Source organism: Fukomys damarensis, unplaced genomic scaffold, assembly GCF_012274545.1.
Source record: "Fukomys damarensis isolate Sample0158 unplaced genomic scaffold, DMR_v1.0_HiC HiC_scaffold_16, whole genome shotgun sequence".
NCBI lineage: Eukaryota > Metazoa > Chordata > Mammalia > Rodentia > Bathyergidae > Fukomys > Fukomys damarensis.
Genome location: NW_022900928.1, coordinates 65,401,299 through 65,428,437, shown reverse-complemented (window position 1 = coordinate 65,428,437; position 27,139 = coordinate 65,401,299). Strand labels below are relative to the sequence as shown.

Sequence of the window (27,139 nt, the reverse complement as noted above, 5' to 3'; positions counted from 1 at the left end):
GGAAGACACCGAGGGCACGCCTGGTCAATACAGACATGGGCCTGTCCTCGGGGAGCGTGTGCTTTCATGGGGAAATTCACGCTTCCTTGACAACTGTGGTGCAGTGTTACGCAGTAAACTCAGGATGCCCTGGGAGTGTGCACGAGGGGTCTGCAGCCATCCTAAGTGGTCCCCAAGGGGTTCTCGGTACAAGTGAAACCTGAGCAATAGCCTGAAGACAGGACATCAAACAAAGGAGTAGATGAGGTAGAAACCAGAGACTAGAAAAGCACAGTCAAAAGGACCCACATGTGCAAAGGTCTGGAGGACAGGAAAAGAGCTCAGGGGCATTACAGGAGAGTTTGGGTGGGTAGTGTAAGGTGATGGGCAGCAGGACAGCTGGTGATATGGCTGGAGGAAAAAGCAGGGGCCTTGTCCCAAAAATCCTGTACAAAGTGCTGCAGTTCATATTCCACACCCTCCACCCCAGCAGCAGAGATGGATGGCAGAATCTCAAAGCGTTGAGCCAGGCACCTACCTGGCTTGGCTTCCCCTTTTGCACAAGGAAGCCAAACCTCGGAGGGGAGCAGTTTACCAAGACCATGTCACAAAACTGGTCAGAACCCAGGTCTCCTGGCCCACTGTCCGGTGCTTACTGCCCATTAAGAAGATCTGAAGATGCACACGGGAACAAGTTCAAAGCCACCCACCAGTGACACCCACCTTCTCCTCTAGGAGCTCCAGTCCTGCATGGCACTGCGCCACCATGTGGCAGCTCAGTTGATGTTTGAGGCACATTCACCAGTGAGCCCCTTGTCCCTGCTAATCAGGGGAGAGGTCTGCTCCTGCAGCCTGTGCTTTTTCGCTTGCTTGCTTTCTCAGCTGCTGGGTCATGACTGTGTCCAAATCCCCAGCACTCACCCTCCATCTGGGTCAGTGAAAGCATCTGGGCAGTCTAGGGCCTGGCCTTCAGGGCAGCTCATGGTTGAGACTCAGCCAGGGTAGGGAGTTGAGGCTTTGTTCAGTATTTCCTGTTATTGGCTCCTTGATTATATGGTGTGATTTATTTTATGAAACAAAGTAGAGGCCTTGGAGGGGATGAAGAGTGGTGTAGCAGCAGCATGCATAGGTACACAGTATGGAAGTTGTCACCTCTGAAGCAAGAATGGCTGACCAAGGTCATATGCCAGTTTTTCCAGATGCTGAGCCCGGGGGCTTCTCCTATACACTCATGCAGGTTGCCAGGAGCTAGATTCTATGGCATCCTATGAAGAGGTAGGGACCAAAGCAAGGCTAGGAAGGTTGCCCTCTCCAAGTTCTACAGGATTCTAGAAAGGGCTTGGGCTGGGTTCTGATTCTGGCTTTCTCACTAGTGAATAGGTTGACCTGTTCTTAGATATAAAATTGATTATTGATATTTGTCCAATATACTGATGTGTAATCAACTGAGAAGGTAGACTTGAAAATCATAATATAACATATAATGAGAATATGACAGCAGATAAAGTGACCATGGTGGCAACAGGACTTGGACATCACCTCATCCCGTGGGTTCAGTGGAGATGCAAATCCTTATGGATTTGTTGAGCTGACTAAATGAGATGCTATATTTAAAATATCAGTATTGATCTGGGCATGGTGGTACACACTTGTAATCCCAGCACTCTGGGAAGCTGAGGCAGGAGGATAACTACTTTGAGCCCAGCCCTGGCAATTTAGCAAGATCTGTCTCAAAATAAAAAATAAATAAATAAATAAAAGAGGGCTTGGCAGAAGGCATCACATGGTGACAGAAGCAGATAGAGGAGGATGAATTCTCTCCTACTCCCAAATAACAACCTTAATCCATTCATGAGGGTGGTGCCTAATCACCTCTAATTTCAATGTGGGTTTTGGAACAGAAGATCAAACTATATCTGTCCTATTCCAGCCCTTGATTTCTCCAGTCTGCTCTTGGTCAGAAGTCAACCTCAACACCTCTCTCTCCTCATCCTGGCTTGCCCCTCTCAGCAGCCAAGTTCCTTTGGGAAGCCCACTGGAGGCACTCTGGGCATGTGCCAGGCTTTTCCCCTCTGGTGTCTCCTTCCCCAGCCCCCAGCTCAAAGCACTTCCCTTGCTGTGTTCCCCTAACCTAACTCTCCTCTGCTAACCTCACATCCCTGCACCTGAGCAGCAGACCTTACCCTGACTTCTGTCCTGACCAGTGCCTGTCTCTCTCTGGCAGGGAGTTCCCTGCCCAGTTCCTCATCCCAGGATATCTGCAGTCTGCAGTGTGTCCCCTCCTGATTCCACGTCTCCAAATGTGCCCACCCAGCGTGTGCTGATGGCAGAGTCTCAGCTTGCCCACATCTGGGGCTCACTGCTCCTTCCATGGGGAACACTGGGTGAATTCAGCTACCAGTCTCCTCTCTTCTCTTCTTGCCTCTTCCCTCTGCTCCACTGACTGGCACCATTTTGGGCCTGATAACCCTTTGTTTGAGGGGCTGTCCTGTGTATGTAGGGCATTTAGCAGAATCTCTGGCCTCTACCCATTAGATGCCAATAGCAACTCCCCCGCCACACACACTCATGACAACCAAAACGTCTCCTGAGATTGTCAGATGGCCCCTGGGACCAAAATCGTAGCAGATTGAGGTCCATGGTCCTAGATTTGCAGTCTATCTTGGCCCCTAAGGTCCTCTGCTTTCTTCACTCTATCCTACATGCTTTGTTCTCTCTCATCCCCTGTCCTGGTCTCTGAGTGCGCGCGTGCACACACACACACACACACACACACACACACACACACACACACCCCACATGGCACTACAGCCTAAATGACACTACAGCCTAAACTGGACTCAGACCTTCTCTGGCTTGAGCCTCTGCTCTTTCTTCTGACAGTCCAAAGCCAGCACAGCTCAGGATGGAGACAGAATGTGCAAATTGCACACAGTGGATTGCTTTGTGAGTGCCTGGGGCCTCTCCCTTGTTTCCTGCTCAGATGAAAGGCAGAAAGAGGGCTGGAGCTTTAGTGAAGCAGGCAGGGATCCTGGAAAGCTGCAGCTTGGCTCGCTCTGCAGACCCCATTGCAGCCAGCCCATCTGGTACGGTGGTGTATATGGAGGGAGGTGGGAGTGGGCTGGGAACTGGGGACATACAGTGCTCTGCAAGGGCACAGAAGGCAGGAAGAAGGGTGGCATGCTCTCCCTTGGACATTAGGGGTTCCGATGCCCTTGCCTATTCTGGGGAAGTGGCCTGACCTTCTAATGCTGGACGGCACTTTCTGAGTCTAGTCAGAGCTCTCCTGCCAGACTCTGCCTCTGTACCTGTTTCTGCAAGTCGTCAGTTAGCCTCCCATCACTGACACTTGACTCTTACCATGAAAAGCTCAGGAGAAGTCCTCATGTCCCCTGGAAAAATCCATCCTCTGAGGTCTAGTCCAACTTCTACCCTGCCTGGTCCTGGCAGGACTGACCCTTTCTCATGTCTAGCATCAGGAAAGACATTTCTCCCCTCTTCCTGGGGTAATGCTAGTACACCATCTCCTCACCATTATGCACTTTCCCCAGACAAGTGTAATCTGATGGAAAAGAATGAGCACTGTAAGTAAAAAAAGGAAGGCATGTGGGCCATGGAGCCCTAGGCAGGTAGCTACCAAAGGTGGCCAATCCTTCCCCAGGGAATGTACATTTAAACAGGACAGGCCAACTTCTCAAAGCCTTTGTCCCTCATGTAGAGGTCAAGGACAAGGCTGCACATGTCTCTTTGGCTGTCATATTCACAGGTGATGTGGCTAAGGCATCAGTCCCAGTCACTCCCAAGACCTTGGAGTCTGGCAGGATTTCAGGAAAGGCCTATCTGTGGTCTATATCTGTCACCAGCTTCCCATGGCTCCTCTGTCTGCTTCCTTTGGGCCCATTAAGGCAATGAGAGAAACTGGCTAAGATTTAGGTGGATGATCACGAACCTGGAAAAGAAAAGGTCTGGTCTTCTCTCTGACACCCTCTGGCTCCTAAGCTTCATTGCTTAATCCTCCCTTCTAAAGCACACCCTATCTGCACACTGACCCAGAGCCACTCAGATGAGCTGAAACTCCCCCATCTGGCATTCAAAGCCACCACCATGCAGCTTTTCAGGTTCAACCACCTGGGGCACTTCAGATTTCAATTTAACCCTCAGCTCTACCACAGGTATCACAGCCCCCACATGATTCCATAGGGTGGAGGACGTCCTCTCCTCCCAACTTCCTTCAGGGTCACAGAGCACTCCCTGTGTGCCAGGCCCCTGGGCTTATCAATTTAGAGTGGTTTGTTGCTCAGCATTCTCAAAACATATCTGTGAGATTGGGTTGGTCGTTAGCTCCCTTTACAAATGTGGAAACTAGGGTATCGAGGAATTTGAAACTGACATTAGTAAGGGACAGAGCCAATGTGTGGCCACCCCAGACAGCCCAAGTGCAGGATCTCCCTCTCCTGCATATCCACCCTTCCCCTCCTCCTTCTTTATTTCTTCCTCATCTACAACTCCTGAGAAAAGATCCCCCTGCCTCACTACTGCCACCCTTTCTCCCCATTCAAGCCCTCCTCCTCCATACTTCACAAGAGAGGGCTTTTTGTGAATCAAATTTGGCTTAGATTTCTGTTACTATGACAAAATACCTGAGATAAGTAACTTAAAATAAAGGAAAGTTTATTTTGACTTATGGTTCCAGAGGCTTCAGTCCATGGTTAGCTGGACCCTTGTTTTGGGGTTGTGGTAAAGCAGAACATCATGGCAGGGAGCACATGGTAAAGCAAAGCTGCTCATCTCTGGAAGGAAAAAGAAAAACAGGAAGTGGTTGGGGCCCCAGTATCCTCTTCAAAGGCACACTCTCAATGACCTAACTTTCTCCAACTAATCTGCACCTCTTTAAAGTTCCCCCACCTCCAATAGTGCTACAGGAAGGCTAAGAAGTGTTGGAAAAGATTTGGAGAAACTGGAACCCTTGTGTCCAACACTTCTTCTTTTCTGGGTTTGGATTTTTACTTTGTTTTTGTTATATCAGCCATCTTTTAATAGGTGTGAGATAGTACCTCACTGTGGTTTTGATTTTCATTTCCCTGAGGTTGAGCAATTTTCTGGTATATAGGCCATCTGTATATCCTGGAGAAATGTCTTTTCAAGTCCTTTGCCCATTGTCAAACAAAGTTCTTTGTATTTTGTTTTGATTTGGGGGTTTTAAAGTATTTGTTGCTGTTATTGTGTTTTTATATACTCTGGATATGAATCCCTTATTAGATACATGATTTCCAAATATTTCCTCCCATTTCATGGGTGCTTTTTTACTGTGTTGATTGTGTGTTTTGATGTCTAGAAGTTTTTAATTTTGAAGTAGTCCATTTCATCTATTTTTCTTTTGTTGTCTATGTTTTTGGTCCTATATCCAAGAAATCACTGCCAAATCCAATGTCATGAAGCTTCTCCCGTCTGTGTTCTTTTGAGAGTTTTACCACTTTGGCTTTCACATCTAGGTCTCTGATCTATTGTGAGGATGGGTCCTTTTCATTTGGAAATAAGAGCTGGAGGCCCTGAAAACCCTTCCATCCTCCCTCCCTACCCACACAAACTTGATCTTGTCACCTGAACAGACAGTGATGGGTACTCTGCCATTCCAAACATAATTGGAAGAAAAGGAGAATAGATTCAGACTAGATAAGTCACATCTATAATCACTTACCTTCCCGGGCCAGGATGGGACAATACTGATCACACTGGGCTCATGATGACCAGATACTCAGGCCAGGTGAGTTCCTTTGTGATCAGTTAGTCAAAGTTAAAGGGCAACTGTGTGGATTTGAAACTTACTGTCTCACACCCTGACTGGGTACTTCTAGCCTTGTTACCTCCAGTGAGACACTTAACCTGGCTGAACCTGTTTGCTCAATTTCAAAATGCTAACAATAGTCACTTCCCTTTATGTAAATGTTTCACAGATTATCAGGCCCTATTGCATACTTATCCTTTTTCATCCTCACACAGACCTTGTGAAGGAGACAAGGCAGGTTTACTAGTCCCTATTTTCAAGATGAGGAAACAGAGATTAAGTGATTTGCCCAAGAATGCTCGCTAGGAAGGGCCCTCTGACTTCCTAGCCACGTAATCCCCTCCCTCTCCATCTTGCGGGGAGTAGAGTTTGTATTAAATAAAGACCCCAGGAGGAAAGGGCCATGCACACAAGTAGGTGTTTGGTTTCTTGGCATCTGTGGAGATGAGGGATGTCCGTCTTTGGTGCACGGGAGATGATACAAGATGAGGACTGGGGCAAAGATGGATGGTCAAGGCTCCTGCTTGTCTCTGGGCACCCGTGCATTCAGACAGTGATCAGGGCAGGAAGAACATCATCACCAATGGCCAGCCTACTGCCAGTCCAGTGGGGAGGTAGCTCCTAAGGAGAATTTCTACCACTGGCCTCAGTCTGAAGAGCAGGGACTCAGGTCAGACACCTGCAGTTACCTTCTCCCTGTAACCTGCAGGCTCGGTCACTGTCACTGCACTCCCTGCCTCTGTCCCTTCTCCTGGGCTGCCCCCACTCCATCACACTCTCCTCTAACCACCTCCTTCCCCCCTTGCTCCCTCCTTTCACAAGCATAATGAGTTTGATAAGAAATTGTCTCCTTAACAGGATTAGCCATGGAAATCTCTTGCCCCCTCCCATTCATTCTGTAATACTCCTCATCTCATGTCCTGGTAATTTTCTGCTGGTATCAGAGGCTCTGGACCACCTCGGGGATATTAATTCTGACTTGTTCTTTGATCATGTGACTGTGGATCTGCTGAAATTGCCCCCCCCCAGACACTAGGCCACCAAGGCCCTGTGGGGAAATTACACCTATTACACCTGGCCTCTCCCTTCTGGGTCAGCTGTTCCCTGGATTTCTTCCAGTTCTGGGGGCAGAAACTGCCCCCTATTTAGGGATCAAAGAGGCAGATCTAAAGCTGGAGCTCAGGTGACAGAACAGTGGTAAGAATAAAATGCCCAGTCCAGTCCTTTCCTTTCCTTTCCTTTCTACCAGCCCTATACATGTGTCCCTTGGAAGACTCCAGACAGGGTATAGCCAGAGGTGGTTTGGCAGAGTGGATGAAAGAATCCAACTCTGGGCCTGGACTCACTCATAGATCTTTGACATAAAAACACCTTACCCAGGATCTCTGTGCCTCAGCCTTATTTGGGAACTGGCGAGGACATTGTCAATCCAGCAAGTCTGTAAGAAAGCACGTAGTGCCCAACACATGGCTCAGTCAGTGCTGTTTCAGAACTGGAATTTCCTGAAGGTGGGAAACACAGCTCTTAGGATTTAATGAGAAATGCTTATTTCAACTCTGAGTTGTATCTGCACTTTTTCCTTGTGCCAATTGCCTCTGAACTTGTCCTCTTAAATCTCTTTCCCTTCACACACTTTTAGAGATGGGTGCAAAGGAGATGTTATGGTCCCTTCAGCTCAGAACATTAATTAGAAGAAAGTTCCACACATAGGATGAATCTCAAGATCAGATGGCAGGAAATGAAAGGAAATGCCTGTCCAGTGTCACCAAGTCATGGTGAGGCCAGAGAAAAGAAGCATCCTGAGAAAGAGGTCAAGCCCACAATAGGCCTGGACCAGGCACAAGAGGGTCTCTCCAGTCAGGTCGGCAGGGCGTTTTCAGGGTTAAGGAAGAGATCCAGGGGGCTGGGGACTGGAGGAGTTAGCAGATAGGAGGAAATTGCAGGAGTCAGAAGAGGTGAGGTCAGAGCTAAATCTAGGTTAATTTGGACACGGTTTTGTGATCAATTGTGCAGAAAGTGTCGGATGGGAAATTGCACCTGTCTGGTGAATGAGCCCAGAATCCCAACTCCTGTGCTTTCTGGGGAGCCAGGGACCTGGCACTACTTGAGGCAGAGGAAGTGGTTCCCAGAGAGCCTGCAGCAGTGTCTCCATTTAGAAGACATGTGCAGAGTATAGCAAGAATCAGTGATTGTACCCTTACGGTGTGCTCAGCCTGTGTGATGTGTGATGCCTTTACCTACACTTTGCAGGGAATATCACTTGGCCATAACCAACAGCTAAGGTCATTAAACACATGCCAGACTTCCAAGCAAGGCAGCCATGGTGGGGAGCAAGGAGTGTGTGAAACATCTATCCTGAAGGAGCTGGTAAAGCCAGTCATCCACTTCAGATCCCAGTGGTGTTCGCCTGCAGCTGCAGGCCTTGTGAGTGCTTCTGAATCTCCATGAGCCTGGGTTCCTTTTGCATTAAATGGGGATAATATCACCTTTAAAAAAATGTTAAACCCACTGTAAAGGCAAGAATATAGTGCAAGTTGGATAAGGGGCACCGCATTAATTTGAAATATAGTGTAGTGTACTTATCTGAGGTTTCACTTTCTTGTTATCCGTGGTCAGCCATCCTCCTCGTGGCTCAGGGATCCTCCTTCTACATCATGTAAGAGGTCCATAGTGGCCCAAGGCTACGTGACAATGCCTGTGTCATTCACCTCACCTCACCTCAACTTGTGACATCAACCCTGTATCATCTCACCTCCTGTCAAGGATAGGGATGAGTACAGTATGTTAAGATATTTTGAGATAGAAACCACATTCACAAAACCGTTGTTATAGTATGTGGCTATAATCAATTTATTTTAATATTAATCATTGTTAACATCTCAGCTAATTTATAAATTAAACTTTGTCCTAGGTAAGTATGTATAGGAAAAAACATCACATGTATAAAGTTTGGTACTATCCTCAGTCCCAGGCATCCCCTGAGGGTCTTGGATCATACCGCTCAAGAGAAGGGAGGGCTATGAATGCTATATCTAGCACTATGCCTGGCACAGAAAGGAAATTGACTGAGAAGCACAATGTCCCCACCATCCTCCCCTTTTCTCCCCCCACCATCTACTTGTCACCAATGAAGAGGAACCATCAAAAGAGAAGCCAACAAAAAAAATAAGTCCACTGTAAAAGGCCTGGTGAACATTGGATAAGGGCACAGCTGCTCCAATTGCAAAGGAAGAGATGACAGGGCTAAGCAGGACTTCCCTGGAACAAGAGGGTATAGCTTAGAGCTCACAGGTGCCAAGTTTGTACGATGGTGAGGAGATGATGAGTAAGCCAGCGGAATTTGGCAGAGCGCTTCAGTATTCACACCCTTTCCATTAGACAGACTGGCTTGGAGAGCTGACGAGACCAAATTTGACCGGCCTGTGAACACCACTACCTTCACTGATAAGCTCGCTGGCTGACACTGCTTATAGGTCAGACAATCGCTCTGATCAGTCCATTAGGAAAAAAGTTTCCAAACTGCTGAATGTCTGCTACCTGTCCACATTAGAAGACTTTTAAGGATTCTGTGAGGGAAATTGGATGTGGAAATGATCTAGCACCAACGATATGTGTGGTCGTCCCCAAGCTCCAGAGCGTACTGAATGGGTGTTGAGTGGAGCTCCCCTTCCCAGCCCCCCTTCCCAGGAAGCTGCTGGTCATAGCCATGAGAGATCACTTATTGAACAGCCCCTTGTGAGCACAGGGACAGGGACTTGCACTCATGTGACCCCTATAACTGTGCAATTGGCATTCTTTTTCTTTAAATGTTTCTTATTGGTACCTGCTAATTCTACAAAATATTGGATTTCAATGTGTATTTTCATATGTGCCTATAATATCTTATGAACATATCCATCCCCTCATTATCCTGTCTCACTGATTAGTATTCTTAATGCCACAACTTTATAAAAGAAGAAACTGTGTCTGAGAGGTTAGGTAACCTGTATAAGGTCATACTGATGGATCCCAAGTTGATCTGACTTCAAAGCCAATAATTTATCACTGAAGTTTTTAAAAAGGGCCAAGATGTGTTTATTCATTCATTCCCTCCTTCATTTGCTCCACAGATACTTTTTAAGTACCACTACAAGGCATGGTGATGAAAACTGAGAACAGAACAAGGGACAAGCAGGTGGCCCCTGCCTGTGGAGGGACTAGTCTTGGCACAGGCATGTACTGGGCCTTCACTGAAGGCTGGGCTTGGGCCGAGCTATACTGGGATGACAGAGCCACTCAATGCTCTTGGCCTTTAGCAGCTCCAGCCACTCATCACAGGGCTTTTCCTGCAGCTTGAGGACACTGGAGGTCCTGGAGCAGGCAGGCTTTGGCTGGGGGTGGGGGGTGTCCAAAAGCAAACTTTGGAAGGACTGAGGTGTCAGACCTGGTGCCTAGGGAGCCACGAAGAGGCAGACATCAGATGGATTTGCCATGTCCCTTTCTGCCACATCCCCCTCTCAGGCACTGTGTGAGACCAGCTCTCTCACTCCTTGTCTCTAAGTACCCAGAGACACCAGAGGAAGGAAATGAAGCAGAAGCACGAATGAACACATGAGAGGCCTGATTCTGTGACAGCCCACTGACATCTCCCAGCAGCCTGTGAGGGGTGTGGCTCCTCCCACCACGGCTCAGAGGGCTTCTCCTGGGATCTGCCTCCAGGTCATAGGACCATAAGGCGGCGGAGCCCACTGTTCTGGCTCCACATCCAGGGCTTCCTTGGCATTGTGATCTGATCAGAATCGACAGCACCTTGGCCCAGGTGTGATTGGCACGGGACTCAGAAGCAGATACATGGAAACCTTAAGGAGCCTGCATTGCACCTGGGAATCTGAAAATGGCACACATGGAGCAGTTAGGAAATCATCCACTTGTGTGGCCTGTCAGCATCCCTGCAGAGCCATGAACAGTCTGAAAAGGGAGGGGTCCTCACTAGCTAAACTCGGAGAGGACTTGAGGGGTCCTGCATGTTGTGGGGGAGGGTGAGTCCCTGTGGAAAGGAACCGGTGGGCCTGCCCACGGCAGAGAAGGGAACTGGAAAGCATTTGGCAAAAGCCCAGTTTCAGATGTATACAGACCCAGCTTTGAGATTTAGGCAAGCTGGTTTGACTCTGATTCTCTGCTTCCTTCTCTCTTGGGAAGGAACAAAGGCCTCCACCTCATGAGCACTGGCACAGATCCAATGAAATGGCAGGCCAAGTGCCAGCCTGGTGCTCACACCCATTCCTTGGTGTGAGCCACCAAGGTGGCTCCTGTGCCAAGGAGCTGGGGCCCCACAGTGGCCAGGGCCCACCGGCCCTGCCTGCAGGGGCCTACAATCTTGATGACTCAGTACCCACTCCGTTCAGAGATAGGGACTCCTAGGAAGGGTCTCCTTGAGGAAGGGTGTGGTCTGAGCTCTGAAGAGTGAGCAGAATAAACCACGGGGAAAGGTTGGAAAAGTATCCCAAGCAGCCTAAAGGTTGAAGGAAGGAGGAGCCAGGCACAATAGAGGACCGGAGGTGGCACCAGCGAGTAGCACGTGGGCTTCGGCTGCCCTGTTAAAGGATTCTAGTCTTTGTCCTAAGCAACACAGGAGGCCACAGAGTGTTTGTTGGGATGAGCAAAATCGATTTTAAGAGGGTCTGGCTACAGCGAGGAAAATGAATGAGACCACAAGCAAGCCCAGACACCCAAAGGACCCTGGTTGATGGCAGCCATGTGGCCTTAAGGACACACAAGATGGAAAGGGAGTCCACTCACGTGGGAGGGAGGATGAAGCAGGAAGAAGTCAGAATGGCTCCTTCCACTTTCTGTTACCTCTTGGTCACAGAGCCACCCAGAGTAAAAGAATAATCTGCTCCCTGACTGATGGTTCACTGCCTTGGAGGTGAGCCTGGGGCACGGGACTCCCCTCCCTTCAGCCTCCTGGTGACTAGGGGTCTGTGGAAGGCAGGCAGCTTTCCCGACTTGCAATAACAGTGATTTCTATTACACCATGAGCCTCTGACACACGAAGTAAGGGACTAGGAAGACCCCTGGTGGGTGACATAAAAGTGGGGGTGGGGGCTCTGGGGAGGGCTGGAGGCTGTCGCCCCCCCGGCTGGGCTCTGCCATGTGCAGCGGACGGATGAGGATGAGGAATAAAGAGGCTTATTTCAGCACCCTGTTATTATAGCATCTTGTTTCCATAGTTTGTTCAACAAACCTCTCTCCCTCTCCCTCCTCCCCCCTGGCCTCTCTTTTTTTCATCTTCCTCTCTCAGCAAATCCATTTAAATGCAATTCTATTCTTAAAGCGCCCCTCTCATGCATGTCTAATGAATGTCAGGGAGACGCTATTACAATGGGGCCGAGGAGGGTCCAATCGGCAGTGTGTGTACAAGTCATTTGAAAGGAAGCCTGGGAGCGCTCCAGTTTTATTACAGCATAATTAGAAATAAAATCTTGTTGCAATAGGCGAATGAGAGATGTGTGCTAATCCTGTGGTGGAGGAAGATAGATCTGTATTTAGAGAAAAGGATTCAGGGAGAAGAGGAAACTAGCCATGGTGCCTCCCCCTCCCAAGGTTCTTCAAATTTTGAAAGTGGGTCTGAGTCAGACCCCATGCGGACAGGGCAATGCTGCCATCACTCTGTAACCCTGTGTCTTCTTTATGGAACCACAAGCCCTCTCACAGAGAAGGCAGTGGAGGAGGAAGGAAACTGTGGGATCCCCCACCTTCTGAGAGCACAGGGTGCTATTTTAGATCCCCGCCAGGGATCTGGCATGCCAAGCCGGGGCCCAGCCTGGCTTTATTCTGCTAAGATGAATATGAGATCATGGTGTCTACCCACGTGCCCAGGAGCACCTCTTCCAAAGCAGGTACATAAAACTGCCACCTGCTGCCTGCCATGTAGAGATTCTCTCACTGTAGAGCTCTGTTTTAGTCAGCTCCTCTCCAGCTCCAGCTCAGTTTCCGGCCATGCATGCCCCTGACAGGTTTGCACAGTGGAAGGCCCCCCTCCATGATCTGTGCAGTTTTTCCCTGGCCCAGGTACATCCACTGATTCCACTTCCATCAGGCAAGGGTAATGGGCCAGCTGACAGGAGGCCTTTTTGATGTCTCCACACAGACTCAGTGGTATGATTCTGTACCTCACTTTCCCCCAGTGGAATATGAGCCTTTGACTGAGAGTGCAGATGAGGTTCCCTGCACACCTCCTCCCTGAACTCTGCCTTTATTTACCCCTCCATGCCTCCCTCAGCTCCTGGCCCCTGATGCCCACTGGAGGGACTCAACCTCAGTCCTCCCTGATCCTTCTTGCTCTCGCCTTCTGAAGCCAGCAGGTGTGCTATGTCTCGAGGTCCTCGGGGGCCACTGCCTCCACTCCCTTCCCTGCCCCATCAGAGTAGGCCTGATGCCAACAGCTCTCTGGACAAGAAGGGCAGTGCTCTGCTCAGAATGCCCTGATACCATCTCAAGCTGGGGACCCACACAAACATATTTCTCTCACCATTCTGGAGGCTGGGAGTCCAAGATCAAGGGGCTGGCAGGGTGGGGTCTCCTGAGGCTGCAGATGTCCTGTTCTAACTATATCTCCTTATGGCCTTTCTCAGGTATGCACATCTCTGCTGTATCTTCCTCTTCTTATAACAACACTAATTGTGTGGACCAGGACCACATATGTGACCTCATCCAACCTTCACTGCCTCTAAAGATTCTATCTCCACACACACAGTCACACTGGGGTTAGGAACTTGACATGAACTTGGGAGAGGGAGTTAAAACAACTTAGAGCCAGCCAGGTCAGAGCTGAGACTTGAATCCAAGTTCCCCGCTCATATCCAGGGTGCCTCCCACTCAGCTGCAAATCTCTCTGTGTGATACTTCATCTGGGATTCACAACCCTGGGAGTCCAGAGTCAGGAGAGAAGAAAAGGGAGAATGGCCCCTGACTTCCCCTTGGGCTTTCAAATCCCAGCTAGAAGGCACCCCAGAGCCCTCGACATCTATAGAAACAACAGAAGGGAAAGAAAGGAAGGTGCCCTGCAGAGTGTGCCCAAAACATCTCCCTGCAGGCTGCCCTGGTGAGGACCTCAGACAGAGGCCAATTCCCAGCACCAGGAAGTGGGGACCATCCTCAGCCCTGCCCCGAAGCACAAATAGCTTTCAAGGTAACAAGGGTCCTGATTGTGGGGCAAATTATCTCATTAGTCTTATGAACTATCCACAGGTCCACGCTGCGGGCTGAGCACATTGTGTTTATAAATCTGTATTGGATGGAGCAGCAACTAGTAACCTGCATTAATTGCAATTTCTCTTTTGGAATTGGGCAGGTCCTGGGGCCAACTGAGGAGATTGGAGGCCCTGGCATTGTGAAGCCACCCCACGAAACACTTGGGCTGTGATAGGCTAAGAATCTCTTCCAAGAGGGACTGATGATTATTTTCTGGCCTGGTGCAAAGCCCCATCCCATTACTTCTTTCCTGCCCTCAAGTGGCTCCTTCTAACACTTTCTGTGACCTTCCTCACAGCAGCAGGGTGGGCAGGACAAGAAGCCCCTCCCTCTGCTCCAGTTTGCTGCTTCAGCTCCCGTAGAGGAAAAGCACCTGCTCCACACAGGTTCCGGTGTATGCATCACAGACACACACCCCCTGTGCTTTTACACACTTAGCATTATGGTTTAAAATTATCTCCCTACCAGCATAGAGTGTGGTGTACCTTACAATGTCCTTTCACAAACATTGTCATGTGGACTCCACGAAACCGCCTTATATGCACAGAAAACCAGGGTTTAGTGTCTCCAGTTTGAGGATGAGCCTTAGCACTGAGTAATATCCCAGTCCTTCCTTCATTTTTTCTATTTTGAGACAGACTGTCCCTAATTTTCTCACTAATTTCCTGTTTCCCAAGCTGGGCTGGAACTCAAATCCTCCTGCCTCAGCCTCCCAGGGTGCTGGGATTACAGATGTGCTTTACCACACCTGGCTTCCCCTGCTTCTGCCCTTCCACCTTCAGCTAGAGCAGGAGGCGGCACCAGGCCCTCACCAGAAGCCATTGTCATGCATTTGGACTTCCCCCCTTGAGTCAGGAAATGTCTGTTCATTACTGGTGTTCTGAGATAGCAGCAGAAAAGGACTAAGCCACCAGCTCCTCTGTGTTGGTCTCTGTGTGTGTCAGTGTGGTCACACTTCCATGGAGAGAGGCTCAGCTGGGAGGCAGCCCATCCCCCCAGACTGGCTGTCTCACCCCAGGTGGCAGTGTCTCGCCAGCGGCCAGGATCCATGCCCTCAGCACAGGTTCACTAAGCACCTGACATGCACCAGGCATGTCCTGGGGTACAGAAAGAGCTAAAATGACCCCAGAAGGGGCACCACATGCTGCAGAAACAGAGAAGCCCGGTAAGGAGTAGACGGAGTGTGGGATCTTATCCAATTCTGGTAGAGTGGTCAGCCGAAGCCTCGCTCCAAGGAGCTGTCATCTAGGCAGAGGCCTGAATGGAGCTGGGAGTGAGGTAAAGAAAGGGCATTTCCGGCACCAAAGGAGCAGCAGCAGCGGCCATGGAGCAGCATGGATGGAGCACACACACATAGACAGCAACTTCAAAGCCATGGCAGTGGCTGTCTCCAAGGGGTCTACGGCAGTGACATCCCTTAAGTTGTGAATTTATAAATTGCTGGGAGGGCAAAGATCTTAAGGATGATCTCACTCGAAGTTTAAATTCCCCTTGCCCTATCTCACCAAAATGTCAGCATCAATTTAAATACTCTTTGTTACAGGAAACTCACTACCTAACAAAGATACTCTTACTAATTTCTTAAAGCTGTAAATGTTTTGATTTTATATTAATTTGGGGAACATAAAATATACCATCTTAATTTTTTTTAGTATTAGGTTTGGGATTCAGTAATCTTTAATTTTGTTTCATTTTACAAAACTGAAACTCTGTACCCATTAATAGCTCCCATTTTTCCTTCCTCTGAGCCCCTGACAACCCCCATTCTACTTTCTGTTTCTGAGATGGATTTCTCCAGATACCTGACATGAGTGGAATCTTGCAGACCTTGTCTTTTTGTTTCTGATTTATTTCACTTTAGCAGTGTCTTCAAGGATGATCCACATTGCAACACGTGTCAGAATTCCTTCCCTTTGTGAAGGCTGAGGGATATCTCATTGCATGGAGAGGCCACATTTTGCTGTCTCTTCATCTGCCAGTGGAGCCTAAGGTTGCTTGGCTGTTGTGCATGGTGCTGCTGAGAACACAGATGTGCAAACCTCTCTTTGAGCCAGTGGGTTCAACTCTTTCCAATGTATACCCACAAGAGTGCACAGACTCTACCTTAGACTTTGGGGAAGCGCCACTCATACATTCATTCTAGAAATGTCAACCGAGGGCCTATGTGTGACAGGCATGGCTTTCCACACTGACTGGGGACCTGTGAGGTGTTATGAGCAAAAGAGCCTCATGAGCTGACTTAGGGCTGAAAGCATCACTCTGGCTTCATGTTGGGGACAGATGGAGGGGGGCTGGCATGGAGAGGGGCCCAGTTGGGAAGCTGCTGCCCCTGCTTCATTCTGTAATTTCTCTTCCTTTGCTGTCAAAACATCAGGGAATCAGTCCAGGTCATATCTTCCCCAAACCCTTAGGCTCCAGTCCCCACAATCTCCCCTACACCTCCCCAGAGCAGAGTAGCAGTGGCCTCACCTCCTCAAGAGAGTTTCTCTCCTCTCAGTCCAGCCCTTCTGGAGCTGCCAGGAGCCCTGAGGTTTCTAACAATTATCTCTTCATGGCTCCTGAAGCTCCCAGGAGTCTCTAAGGCCCAGCTCTCTACCCTTTTCAAGAAAAGGACAGAAAAGATGTTGTCAGCTCACTTAGCACTGTGTGCAGGACCTCAGACTCACCAGGGAGTGCTTCCCCGATCTCTAGCCCAACTCCTGAACAGGAAGGGAAAAGAAAGATTCACAGGACGCCTGGCACTAGGAAGGAGCTGAAGTCCCCAGTAGCCTCTTCTTGAGACCTAGCAACTTGTCCTCACTGAATCAGCCATCCGTGTGCTGGGGGCTGTCCTGGGCATGATTAGTCCCCTCAACAACCTTTAGACTGTGACCTAAATTCTATTCATCATCTTCATTCTCCTGGGGGAGAAATGGGACTCACACACATTTAGTGACCACACAAAGGCACCAGTTGTCAGTGAGGGCCCTGATGATTTTATCTGATCAGGGGTTCTTTCTATATCCAGGCCACCACACCACCAAAGAGCCTGAAAAGCTCTTCAGGTGGTTCTCATGTACAAACATGGTGTAAAACGCCTCATCCTTCCCCTCTCTTGAAGGGGAAAGCTGAGGGCCCTAGAGTACATGGTGCTCCCCTGAGTATGCCATATATTAACTTCCTAGGGCAGCCAAAAACTGGATCCACTGTACCACAAACAACACAGACACATTGTCCCACAGGTCTTGAGGCTGGGAGTCCAGAAGCAGGTGTCAGCAGGGCCGTGTTCCCACTGCAGGCCCCAAGCGCAGAGCTTTCTCTGCCTCTGCAGCTTCTGTGGTTGCCAGCATACTTGGCACGTCTGCTGTTAGATGTGTCACTCCAACCTCTGCTGCCATCTTCACAGGGCACTCTCCACACACACATGTCAGTGTCAAAATCGCCCTCCGCTTAGAAGAACCCAGGATTGGATGTTGGATTTAGAGCCCAGTCAAACCCAGTATGACCTCATCTTAACTTGATTGCATTTACAAAATTTCTGTTTCCACTAAGGTCATGTTTACAAGTCTGGGTGGACATTAATTTGGGGGAGACATTAATCAACCCCAATATTAAGTGAAAAGCCAGGACTCCAGCCCCGACTACTAAGGCCAAGTCCTTGACTTTCCCTACCATACAGCCCAGCTTGGCATTTCTTTATACTCCTTCTCTTACTTATGGCTTCCACCAAGTGCTCTACCCACACTTCACCAGCCCCCAGCACTGATGGTTATAGCTTTTATGGTAGAAGGACACTGTCTTCCATTGAGGAATCCCAGAGGGCAGAGGCCAAGTCCAAAACCTCTCAATGGGGGCCCACTCAGGGCCTGGAGACACACCGTAAAGACTTGATAATTCAGCCAAACTGAATTAAATTGATGAGTGTTCCTTGATGAAATAGTGAGGATCTCATTGACAGGAGTAACTCAACAGAGGCTGGCCAGCTACACATCCCTGTGATTGTTACTGCTACTCTGGAAGCATTAGTCTAGCACAGACTTTTGGAAGAGCACAGGCAGTAGACTGATGGGCTAGGCCCTACCGAGTACTAACCATATGACCCTGAGTCAACTATTAACTTCTTTGTGCTTCAGTTGATAATAACAGTGGGATCCATGTTAAGTAGTTATGGGGATTACATGAGATAATACATATAAAGTACTTGGTCTAATAGGTACTAGATGCTCCATAAATACTTAGCTTTTTTAAAAAAAGTAGAATCCTGCTCCTCTTCAGGAAAGAGAATGATGAAACAGGCCAGATTATTTATAATAATAATACAAACAAGAAAAGCTTTTGTGAACTGTGTACACATGGCACTTCCCTGGCCATAAGCATGACGGATGTTACCATGTGACAGTCCAGCAGCATCCCAGGCAGAGTCCACATTTATTTTTTTATTTTTTATTGAGTCTATTGGTACTTTTAAAGTATACAGTTACGTTCATCATTGAGAGTCCACATTTAAACACAGCTCTGTGTTCCGGTCCTAGAGCCTAAGGGAAGGGACCCAGTTGGCATTTGGAGTGGGATAGTTCTTTGTTATTCAAGATGCCCAGCACCCTGCCCCCTGTACCCTAAATACCATTAGCACCCCCAATTATGGTATCAACCAAAAATGACCTCCCCCATGCATTTCCCAATGGCCTTAGGATGGAGGCTGGCTCCAGGGGAACTGGCTGACACTCTGTTCAGGTCCGCTGGGACCCAGCCTGCCCCACTGAGAAGAGCATGCCAGAGCCCAACTGCAGGCCATGGCGCTGTCCAGCCCTGGCCCATCTGAACCCCCACCAGCTGCTGTGTCTCCTTCCACTCTCCGCACTACATGAGGCCCGCTCCACAGGCCTCTTGCTCCTTCCCTTCCCCAGCAGGGCCCATCATCTGATTCTCATCAAACAAGCAGAAATGATGTTGCTTAAGACCCCCCCAGAGGGGATTAACATAATACCCCTGATTTCTCCTTCCCCTCTCTCCGCGCTGTGCATCCCCCTGGCTGCTGCCTGCCTTTGTTTCAGGAGGAGCAAAACACTGTGTCTGAAAACGTTGCTGCAATTAAATATGCACAAGCAGGGGGGAAGGGAGGGGGAAATGAGGACAATGAAGGATGTGAAACATCAGATGCAGCAGCTGCTTGTTGCTATAGAAACCCCAGCTCCCCACCACCATCACCGCAGCATCACCCCCCACCCAGCCCCCACTCCCGCTTAAAATCCCAGTTGGGCCAAGAGCTCCATTTTCCTGAGGTGTCAGATCAGAGTCCTGGCTGTCCTGGACTGGAGCACCTGTGGCCTGCTGGTGCTGATTTTTGAGTCTTTCCTGCTTTGCCTCACCCCACCCATCAGTACCACCATTACCTCCCCACCCTGGCACTTCTGATTGGCAGCAACACCCTCCAGTAGTTCTGCATCCCAGTCCCAGTTACATAATAAATTATTGGAGAGCTTCCACGTTTGACTTTGGGATGTCACAACATGGAGACAGAACGGCACATGCAGAGTCCTGTGGGGGAGCCTGGCTTTCTTTCCTCTGCTCCTCTCTGACTGCCTGCAGCAGCACTCTCATCCCTCCTCCTTCCTGTCTTTCCCTGCAGCCCTCTGTTGGAGTCTGCACAACTGCACAGTCCTGGGCCATGGGCTGGAGGGGACAGGGCAGGGGGACCACAGACTCCAGGTTCCAGGTGGCCAAGTACACCGCAGCCTTCAGGATCCCTGACGAAGTGCAGCTGGATTGGGTCCATGTGATGTCTGTCCCAACTGGGCACACAGAACACTTGTCTCAAGGCAGAGAGAGGGAGAGTGCTGGGCAGAGATCCATGGGGACAAGGCAGAGCCAACTGCAGGGAGAGCGGTATAACCCAGCCACCACCCATTGCCACCTCACACCTGCAAAATTAATCCAGCCTTTGGGGGTTCACAGTCAATAAAATGGGTGCACTGGCACCTGTCCTCCCAGCTCCCTGCACAGTCTAGATAGTAATGGTTGTGACAATGGCAGGGAAGTCAAGTTCAGCGCCTGTCCCTTTCTCTGCTTTGCATGTAATGGGTGTCTGAGAACTGTCTGCTGAATTATTATTGTGTGCCTGCCTCCCCGTGGCTCCACTATTGAAGAACTTAACCTCAATGATTGCTTGTTGAGTGAATAAATGATTCAGAGTGAGCCAACAGGATTTGGGTTTGGGTTTGGTTTAATTCAGAGGGACAGCTGAGAGTCAGAGGACCCGAACTCCAAGCTAATGACTGGCTGTGTGATCAGAGCCGGTCACTTCACCACAAGTCTCGGTTTCCTCCTCTGTAAAATGGAGACAACACTTCAAAGAGTTGTAAGAGCCAACAAGCAATAACTGTGAAAGAGATTTGCAGGAAAGATGGGGACTCATTCACTGAGTGGACGCTTCCTGTGCACCAAACGTATATATATTTTAATAGGTATGACATATTATTTATACCCCCTTATGCAGATAAGGCTCTGAGAGAGTAAGTAACTTTCCCAAGGGCACAGAGTCCGGAAGAGCCAGACAGGGACTGAGACCTCAGCCTGACTCTGGCACCGCCTTCTCTGTGCCATTTGGTTTGTGATGGGAAGCCCCATCTATTGGTGACGTCCCCTGCACCAGCTTTGCCTCTGGTCTTCCCCATCATCTCCTCTCCCAGTGCTGCCCGGGCCGGGAAGTAATGGACTCTGTCCTGATTGTGTCTTCAGAAAACAGGTTTTTTATTACCCACCATGGCGGGCTGTACATCTCCGAGGTGCAGAAAGAGGACGCCCTCTCCACCTACCGCTGCATCACGAAGCACAAGTACAGCGGGGAGACCCGGCAGAGCAACGGGGCCCGCCTCTCTGTGACAGGTAGGTGAGGGGGCTGGGGGAGCAGCTGCACAGCCCACCTCGGGACTCCCCATGTCCCCTCCACGGACGGGGGAGTCCTCGTATACTCAGGGGACTCAGGAAGAGATTAAAGAACACAGCACAGAAACCACTCGGCCATGTGGCCTGGGTGCGTCGGGATAAGGAGATGCATTCCTTCTAGGAGTCCGTCAGAGTGTACCTACTGTTCCTGAGGAACTGATGCTTCTGCCTGTCCGTAATAAGTATCATGGGCACACTCTCCCCTTTCCTCTTTTTGCCTTCCTCGTCAGGAAGCTCGTAGATAAAATCCGATAGTCCTGTCATTAAGTGTTTTTGTGATTCTATTTCATCAGTGAGTATACACGAATCTTTTGTTGCGGGACACCTCACAACATTTGAAAGTGTGCAGCGTATAATTTATTAAAAACACATATTTCTAAAGAATTCCTCTTCTAGAGAGATTGTGGCTTCTGAGGAGGGATGTAAGTTGATGTTTATTGAATCCCCTCTGGGTACCCTGAGTTTCCCTTGTTGGTTGTCTTGTTCTCCCTATTTTTACAGGTGAGAAAACCAAATCTTAGGAAAGCCAAGTAAATTGTTAGAGCTACTTATCCAGGGGGGAGGTACAGCCAGAATTCAAACTCTGAGCCCTGTGGTCCTAGGGTTCACCCAGCTGCAGGTCCCCAGGGAAGGGAACAGTTGAGTGCCCACATCTAGCCTCCAGCAGAGAGTAAAGAAGGTATATGGTGTCCTTCAAGGAAAGCTTTCTGGAACAGTAGTTTCCAAACTTTCTTGACAGCAAGCCACAGACAAATGTTTTTATCATAGCCTGTGTGATGCATGCTGGTATTTTCTCCCATACCCTTTGCAATGCACTCTGATATTTTCTATTCTGTTCTATCCTATTTTGATTTTTCTAAATGCTGGTTGCACCTTTCCAAATGGATTTCACAACCTCTTAATGGTTTGTGACCTACAATTTGAAAATCCCTGTCTTGAAGAGGAGATTGAAGTGGCTTTCAGAAAGGGAATAAACTGACAGAACACACTGGCTTTGGGGCTCAGACCCACAAGGTCATACATGCTTTTTAGGCCTCAGGAGGATGAGCTGGCCTGGGTGACAGCTCTGCTTCTGTCTGCCTCTGTCGTTCTGCAATTTGGCAAGACCTACCCTGATCCACAGACGACTCTCTCCAGGACCCCTGTCATTTGCCTATCACTTTTGGAGAGGAGACCAGGGAAGTGGGAGTTTCAAGGGTACCGAATCAGGCTCTAATTCACTGTGTCTTCATTGCCTGCCCATGTGCCTGGCACATAGTAGGTACCAAGTAAATATTTATGACATAAATCAATGCCATTGGAAACTGTGTGGTCTTATGGGGAGGAGATGAAGCTGGTTTACGCAACGCAGTTTTTGTGGTTTGACTTTTGAATCTGCAACCCAATTTCCAAACACATTGTTTGTCAGACTGGTTTGCCTCCAAATTATAAGGACTTGTTTGTATGCTGCTTTGCATGTCATTTGCATGCTTCTTGTACAATGTGGGAAAGGCACAGAAATCCCCTCTCCTGCACGCCTGCTCCATTCTCCATGAAATCAAGCCCTTCATCCTCTAGTCTGCGAGTTCGGCCTCCAGCTTTTGGGGGAGAATAGGCAAGGGTCCCTTTAAAAAAAGCACTCTTTAAGCAGAAGACTATGCCAATTTTCTACTCCTCATGCACCACCAGCTGCGGGGGTGGGGTGGGGTGGGGTGGGGAGGAGTGGGGAGTGAGGAAGACCACCACTCTGCTCAGAGACTCAGAGGTAAAGGCCAAACTGAGAAACAGAAGTCGAGACATGAAGGTGCCCAGGCAGCCCAAGGGCAGAGGCTCAGGCACAACAAATGACATAGCACAGGAAAACCGAACAAGAGACACACAAAGACAAAGGAAGACAGCAGAGAAAGGAGGAAGGAGGGAGCTGAGGGAAGGGAACAGAGAGGAGGGGGCCCATGCAGTGATGTGGGGCCCTGATGTGATGGGATGTGACAAGGCAGCTTGTCTGCAAGATGCTTGTCTCGGCAAAAACTCAACTGATATTAGAGAGAGGCTGTGCAGAGGGGAATCGCATCAGAAACTCAGCCCCAACCTCTAGGCTCACTCCCAGGCCCAGTTCCACTCCCAGGTGGCCATTGGTCCTCAGAGAGGCCAGACAAGGGTGTCGCTGAGGAGTTCCTGCTCTAGTGGCCTGAGGCCCTGAGCTCCAGGGAGGGTGTGTGTGCTCTGGGTTCCTGGACCCAAAGTGAGAGGAACAGGAGAGAATGAGACACAGGGCCATGTGTGATGGTCAGGAAAGGAGGCCCAGTTATGCTCACTCTTTGTGTCACTGAATGGGGGTGAAGGTTTGGGCGGGATGGGTGTTGTTAAGAATTAGGCATTTAAGAATTGGGCCAAAGTTTCCATCTCAGCCTTGCAGCTCTCTAACTACACAATGTAACACTGAACACATAACATCCCCAAACCTCAGCCTCCTCTTCTATATGGTGCAAGTGACAAAATGCACTGCACTAGGTTATCATGAAGAGGAAACAGAACACTGTGTGTGGAAAGCCCATGTGTGCTCAAAACAGAGGAATCACTAGCAGTCGGTAGCTGCAGCTCTGTGGTGCTGGGTTGGGCTGGGCATTGTCTCCTGGTGTTGCATTATTATTCCTACCACATTCTCAAAACAGGGGGTGGGGACAAGGCAACTTTCATTTTTCTGTATTTTCCAAGTTACATGAGGCAGTTGCGAGAAATAATCTGATTTCGCAGTTACAAAATCCACCCTAATACAGTAATACCCATTCCATACACCTAGGCACTTTTAGTTTGCTGAGTGCTCTCACTTCACTAACTCACTACAGCCCACAACTCAGTGGGGAGACCTCTCCAGCCACACTTCTAAAGGATGAAAACAGGATCAGAGACAGAATGATCAGGCTCACATCCCTGGGCACACAGGACAGAGTGGACACTAGCTGTGTCCTCGGATCCCCGTCCATCACAGCACTGTCCAGCCCCCGCAGGAGGACCTAGCCGCCTGCCCAGGGCAACCTGGTCCTGGCATACACAGCCTCATCTTAGGCACCCCTGGCAGCTTCTCAGGGCAGGGCCATCTGTCTCCCTGAGCGCTGCGCCCGTGCTGGCATCACCCGGTCCCCCAGGGCTGTTGCCATGTACACGCCGCAGCATTTTACTTCTGCTCCAGAGTAATGAAAGAGGTTTCTTTCCCTCAGAATTTAATTTCACGCCTGAGTCTCGGTGATTAATTCCCTCCCCCCAGCCCCTTCCTCCACCACCCAGACGGCCCCTCCGCTTGTAAATTTTGTGGTGTGCCATGGAATTTGTGTATTTTGCATCAATTAAGTGTCACATTGAATAATTCTTCTCTGGCACCAGGGTTTTTTTATCCCTAGCCATTGCCACCAGTGTGGGGGTGGGGAAGAGGCAGCACAGTCTGGTAGGGTGGGGGGCGAGCACCAAAGAGGAATCACCCTATGCTTCTGCAGTGCCGCACCATCTGCAGAGCACTTTGACACACAGTGTGCCAGCAGTTGCCTACAAAAGCCTGAGATCTGGAGGTACCAGTCACGCACACTGTGCAGCTGAGGACACTCAGCTCTGAGGTCCTAACACCCTTCCAAGGTCTTGTGGTTTGTCAGCAACCAAATGGAACTTGAATCCAGGCCTTCTAAACCTAGCCTGGCTTCCATTGCCCAGAGGCATCCCCTGCAGAGCGCTGGGAGGTTTGGGAGGTTGCAAGGGTGCTGACCTGACCCCTCTCTAGGAGCACAGTTTAATATATTAGTTATTCTACCTTGGACCTCACTTATGGAACAAAGGTGAGGGGAGACCTGATTTCTGATCTTGGGTCTGCAGTGTGATTTGGGCTGGTCCCTGCAGCTCTCTGGGCTCAGTGATTTCATCCTTTTGTGCCTTCCAAGGTCCCTAGGCACATTATTATTTCTCCAGTCTATAAAATTCTGCAGTGTGGAGTTTTATCCAGAAAAATCAGATCCCTGGCCCACCCCACACCCAAGTGCCCTGGTTCATCCTCCCTCACACATTACCAGTTCAGTAGCCTGTGGCCCTGCTCCCTGCCAGCCCTGAGAGGGACAGCCTTGCTTAACACTGCCTCAAGGAGCCAGCCACCTTCCAGGAAGGTGGATGTGTGGCCTGCAGCAGCAGCTCCTACAAAGGGAAGGTGGCCACAGTGGCAGCCTGAGGGATGGGGGAGGCTGAGGGTAGGGAATAGAGAGACCCCCGTTCTCTGTGTGCTCTTCTTTGCCCTCTGAAGTTTGCCACGTGCATATATTACCTGTTCAAAAAAACACTTTGGACTTTTTTCTTTCAAAAAAGAGAGGGGATTGTATGAAAATAAAATGAAAGAAAAAGAAAACTCTTCTAGAGTCCAATGAGAGTTGCTGGAGGCAAGAGTAGGGGCATCCGAAGAGGACTGAAGCTGATTTGTGAAAGATGAGTAGGAGTTTTCCACACAGAGCAGACTAGCTGGACATCCAGGTGATCCAGAGAGCCACAGTGAAAACTGTGGGGACAACAGGGGAGGCCGTGCAGGCAGGCCTGGCTGCAGAAGGCTTTGGGGCTCGGGATGAGGAGTGGGGGTGTGATGTATAGATTAAGAGGAGCCTGCGAAGGCTGAAAGCAAGGGCATATCCCCAAGGGGCAGAACCTCAGAGGGGCCATCAGGGGCAGAGCTGCCTGGAGAGCAGACAGGTCACCTATTCAGGTGACATGGGCACCACACACAACCCCACCCTGGGGCCAGGCCTTCTGCAGTGTAGGGCCACGGGCCTCACAGGCACTGGTTCTCCTGGTCTAGAAATGCAGCACAGAGGCTGAGCAGTGGCCTGCAGGAGGCTTCAATTCTGGGTCCTTCTGGGTTCCAGCAAAAATGTGCTGATCATCTTTTCATCAGTCAGCCCAGAGTGCAGACAGGAGTGCAGACATCCCTCAAGGATGGGGGAGTCTGAGTCTCAGATAGACTCGCCAAGTTCTGCAGACTGAAGACATCAAGAGTCTCCTGTCCCAGTCACTGCTTCTGAGACCCTGGGTGAAAAGAGCTCTTGGACACACCCCTTCCCTCTGCACCTCACTCTCTGCTGCCTTTCCTTCTGTCTGTCTCTCTGTCATTCTGGCCCTGAATTCTCTCCTCCTGCCCCTGCTCCAACAATGGCTCTCAAGAGCTTATGTGGAGAACACATTGTCCTGTGGAGCTACATGGGATTCTCTTGCTAGAGCACTCATGGGCAGCGGCTCCTGTCTGGAGCCTCCTTGCTTCCCTCTCCAACCCTCCTGCATCCCTCCACGGTGGACCTGGGCTGCTGACCCTATCTGTCTTCCAGACCCGGCCGAGTCCATCCCCACCATCCTGGACGGCTTCCACTCCCAGGAAGTGTGGGCTGGCCACACAGTGGAGCTGCCCTGCACTGCCTCGGGCTACCCTATCCCTGCCATCCGCTGGCTCAAGGATGGCCGGCCCCTCCCAGCTGACAGCCGCTGGACCAAGCGCATCACAGGGCTGACCATCAGTGACCTGCGGACCGAGGACAGTGGCACCTACATCTGTGAGGTCACCAACACCTTTGGTTCAGCAGAGGCCACAGGCATCCTAACGGTCATCGGTGAGTCAGAGAAGCCCCATCTGCAGTCCCAGTAACCTGTGAGGGCACCACCATGTGATGGAGGACTGTAGCTGATCCCACGGGATGCTTCTGGCTGGCTGAGTAGGCAGCTGGTATCCTAGAGAAGCAGTTGGTTTGAATCAGTTCTCACATCATCTGATAGCAACTGACTTTGAACAGTCAGCTCAGTGTATTCTCCATAGGATGGGATAACGATCACTTCTCTCCTACCTCTCAGGGTTCAAATTCGACAATGGTAGTGATAGTTATGATGGTGGTGATGAGGTCAGGGCTTCTTGGATTGTTGAGAGGAGGCAGTGTCTGAACTAAAGGAAGCAATGCCAATGTTGATTCATCAAACAGGACAAACGTCCCTACCTTACAGTGACATTTAGACATTTAACAATAATTAATAGGGGCACTGATCCATCAGCTCAGACACCAGGTATAAGCAACCAAACCAGCCATATGAGGAGCTGCCCATTGGAAATCGACTCTGGTCCTCTCCCATTTTCCCCAGCACAGAGTTTAGTCTAATATAACTTTCACCTTCTTCACTGCTCTCTGCTGTTGTACACACACACACACACACACACACACACACACACACACACAT

At 49.7% G+C, this 27,139-nt stretch overlaps 1 protein-coding gene across 3 annotated transcripts in view; it reads left to right on the top strand.

Annotated features, from left to right (window-relative positions):
• The window catches only part of Dscaml1 (DS cell adhesion molecule like 1), a 299,015-nt gene that overhangs the window by 188,504 nt on the left and 83,372 nt on the right, over window positions 1–27,139 (top strand). For all 3 annotated transcript variants that reach the window (XM_010629475.3, XM_033764362.1, XM_033764363.1), the window contains exons 3-4: window positions 20,714–20,860; window positions 26,245–26,523. In XM_010629475.3, the coding sequence (XP_010627777.2) occupies window positions 20,714–20,860; window positions 26,245–26,523 (426 nt within the window). The remainder of the gene's footprint in view (window positions 1–20,713; window positions 20,861–26,244; window positions 26,524–27,139) is intronic.